This window comes from Poecilia latipinna, unplaced genomic scaffold (assembly GCF_001443285.1).
Source record: "Poecilia latipinna isolate Pla-1442-1.1 unplaced genomic scaffold, P_latipinna-1.0 Scaffold5559, whole genome shotgun sequence".
NCBI classification, from domain to species: Eukaryota; Metazoa; Chordata; class Actinopteri; order Cyprinodontiformes; family Poeciliidae; genus Poecilia; species Poecilia latipinna.
In genome coordinates, this window is record NW_015118175.1 from 6,268 (window position 1) to 9,908 (window position 3,641).

A 3,641-nucleotide genomic window follows, 5' to 3' on the forward strand; every position below is an offset into this window, starting at 1 on the left:
CTACTCTTATAGTATGTCTATGCATGAGACCCTAAAAGGGGGCGGGGCCTAACGGGAAGCAGGTTCTGACCCGCTCCCTCCCAACTGATGGTCCTGATGCTGCTGAGGTTACCTGAGACTGTCTCCTCTCCTGGGGTCAGAGGTCAGCATCCTGCAGGACCAGGAGAGACCAGAGTTGACCTGAGATGAGCTGAGCACACCAGGGGGCAGCAGAGAGGACGACTGCAGGGACTGGAGGACATCTGAGACACTGAGGAGCTGAGGGACGGACGGGTCCACCTGGTACTGAGGACAGAGACACTGAGTCCATCTGAGGACAGACAGACAGTGGGACATGTCTCTGAGGGACACCTACCTGGTCCAGAGGACAGCGGTGAGGCCTGTCCAACATCTCAGAGTAGATGTCTCTCTGTCCTCGTCCTCTCTGTGTCCACAGCATCTCTGATAGTTTCCAGGACAGAAGACAGACGCAGTGAGGAAGAGGAGGATGAAGAGGAGGATGGAGCGGCTCAGCAGGGACCAGACTGGAGACAGAGGGACAGGGGACAGTTGGTGGGACATGTTGGAGACAGTTGATCAGCTGATCAGAGGACGATGATCACATGACCCATGAGATGGTGATGGAGCTCCTTCCTCCTGATCATTGATCTGGGTTGGGCGTCATGACACCATGTGGCCCATGGTGGCGCCACTGAGCCTGCTGCTCTCACTAAGTGTTTCTAAACAGGTTCAGTCTGTGGAAAACTGACAGTCTACAAAAGTGACGCCATATTTTACTGTCAAAACTACGACAGCTAGAAAAGACCCAAGAGTTTCACAGGTCAGGAAAAAGTTTTAATTATACAGAAAGCAGGAAGTGGGTCAGCTCTGTTAGCTTAACAACGTTAGCATGTAGCTGGCCTGCAGTTTCACGTTTTGGTTAATTTAGTGCTACAGGGTCACAAACACAGTTGTTACTCTTTATTCATCTATCTTTGTGGGGGCTTTCCATTGACTTCCATTCATTTCTGCAGACGAACCAATTCAGTTCACACCTTACACTTGAACCGAACCACGAACCCAAAAATGGCGATTCCCCTCATGGAGACCAGGCTTCAAGGAGCAGTGGGTCCCCATAACCCCACATTGTAGACATGCAAAGGTCCCCATGAGGCTATGAAAACATGGTTCACACACACACATGCCTTCTGTCATTAAATCAAACATCATTCTATAAAATGACCAGTCAGAGCCTGAGGGGACTACAGGATGGTGACCAGTAATAACCAATAATGACCAGTAATAACCAGCAATGACCAGTAATGACTAGTAATAACCAGTAATGACTAGTAATAACCAGTAATGACCAGTACTAACAAGTAATGACCAGTAATAACCAGTCAGAGCCTGTGGGGGCTACAGGATGGTGGTGACCAGTAATAACCAGTAATGACCAGTAATGACCAGTAATGACCAGTAATGACCAGTCAGAGCCTGTGGGCACTACAGGATGGTGACCAGTAATGACCAGTAATAACCAGTAATGACCAGTACTAACAAGTAATGACCAGTAATAACCAGTCAGAGCCTGGGGGGGCATATATGTTGAGGATGGTAACCAGTTCTCCTTCTAATCTCCCCTTAATCAGCATGTATGTCCCTTCTTTGTCTTTTATTCTGAAGGCTTTTCAAATATATTTCTTTCTGATGTAAGGACTGCGACTCCTCTCCTACGGCCTGATCTATAAGAGGAGTAAAATACTTGACTAAAACCATTTCTCTTTAGTTTCTCTTTAGTTTCTCATGTTCCTTCTCGGTCAGGTGTGTCTCCTGCAGCAGTGCCACTCCCTCCCTTCTCAGTTTTCCTAATACTTTAGACCTTTTAACTGGGTTGAGCATCCTGTTCACACTAAACGAGGCCAACTTTAATACCTTTTTCTGTGTTTTCATTTACTCCTTGTGACTCCTTATTCTCCACCTTCTCTACACCTTGAAGGACCCTTAGGCTACAGACAAAGTAATAATGAACACACAACTGAACAGTTTTAGAGTGTTCACTGATGAACTAGTGACTAACCAAAGACCTTCCAAGAGTGGGGTCTGCACTTTGACCCTTTGTAAGCCATGATGGAAAGCCTGCCCAAAGGGAAGTCCTCTCCCTGCAGAGGGAGTGGGCCCTTTCTGCTGCAGCTAGCTTTGTTCATGTTTGCACCACTGCTCCAATGTTATGGGAGGATACCCCGACCCTAATGAAAAAAACTCCCTCAGGAAAAATAAAGAGACCCAAAAACATTTCTGTTAACTTGAACAAAGTCATCATTCACTAAACACCGGGTTTTCCCTTCAGACTTGAATAGACCCATCCAAAAAAACTAAAGATCTTAAATACCTCATTTTAAAAGGCAGTGGTCCTTAAATCTCATCCTGACTTCGACTAAAACATTGCAATCGTTGTTTGTATCTTTCTATTGTCTCTCTTGGTGTCTGTCCCCCCTTCTTGGCCCCGATGGTCCAAGTCAGGCGTCTGATCTTCTCCAAGCTGGTCTCCGCCGGTCTGGTCTCCGCCACCTGCAGTCCTCGCTCCGCCCTAACCCTAACCCTAATCAAAACTCAATTTACACCTTAGTCCTAACTCTGACCCCTGACCCAAAAACAACGTTTCTCCTTGTGGGGCCCAGGCTTCGGGTCCCACAAGGAGCAGTGGATCTCCACAACATGATATGTGTCAGAAAAATGGTCCCCACAAGTTATTACAAACAAACGCACACACAGATCCTCAGCAGATGTTTAAATGATCTAACCAAACACTGCTGTGTTCACTTATTGGTGATAAAAATATTTTCATCAATTCTGAAAATGACAAAATGTTCTGTTTGGGTTTTTTACTTCCTGTGTGGAAAATGTTTTTGTGGTTTTTGGTGTTGATTCCTTTACTTTAACTAAGCTCTGCTGTGGGTCAGCGGAGGAGTTGTGTCAGTTGCCATGACAACAGGTCTGCATAGCGCCGACACAAAGAGCGAGAAAAAGAGAAGAACCTCCAGAGCCCTGTAGACAGGCTGAAAGCGGATCGGACCGGTCCAGACCAGAACCATCACCTGTGGGCCAGCTGGCAGGCCAGGCTGCAGGTCCAAAGGTACTGGTCCACTCCTCTGTTGCTCTGCAGCAGTAACCGTGGCAACACTCCGTCTCCAGGGCAACGGGATTCTTTGGAGGCTCCGCCCACCCGGCTGAAGGCCGACACCCTGAGGGAGGAGCCGAGGCAGCAGCAAAGCATGCTGGGAGGGAAGTCAGGGCTCGGTCGGTACAGGAAGTGGACCTGATGCAGCTGGAGGAAAAAACAGATGGTTAGGGACCAATCAGAGGTCAAGGACCAATCAGATGTCAGGAACCAATCAGAGCTCAAGGACCAATTAAAGGTCGGGGACCAATCAGAGGTCGGGAACCAATCAGAGCTCAGGAACCAATCAGAGTTCAGGGACCAATCAGTGCTCAGCAGCAGTACTCACCTCCACCTGATCTCCGGGTCTCAGCTTCCTCCTTGCTGGCGGCTGATAGGCCAGGCAAAGCCCCACCTTCCTGTCCAGCAGGTAAAGCCCCGCGCCCTCATTGACCACCTCTGTCACCGTGCCCTATCAGAGGACAGGGGCGGAGTTTAGCTCTCA

The 3,641-nt window shown here is 48.5% G+C and overlaps 1 protein-coding gene across 1 annotated transcript; it reads right to left on the bottom strand.

Moving 5' to 3' along the window:
• Nucleotides 1-17: 17 nt before the first annotated feature.
• Nucleotides 18-3,634, bottom strand: LOC106943614 (CST complex subunit CTC1-like). Its single transcript, XM_015026926.1, has 5 exons — nucleotides 3,486-3,634; nucleotides 3,075-3,304; nucleotides 356-524; nucleotides 113-285; nucleotides 18-48 (listed from the first exon to the last, which is right to left on the bottom strand). The coding sequence occupies exons 2-5, from the start codon at nucleotides 3,251-3,253 to the stop codon at nucleotides 18-20; spliced, it is 552 nt and encodes a 183-aa protein (XP_014882412.1). The 5' UTR covers nucleotides 3,254-3,304; nucleotides 3,486-3,634.
• Between the last annotated feature and the right edge of the window lie 7 nt (nucleotides 3,635-3,641).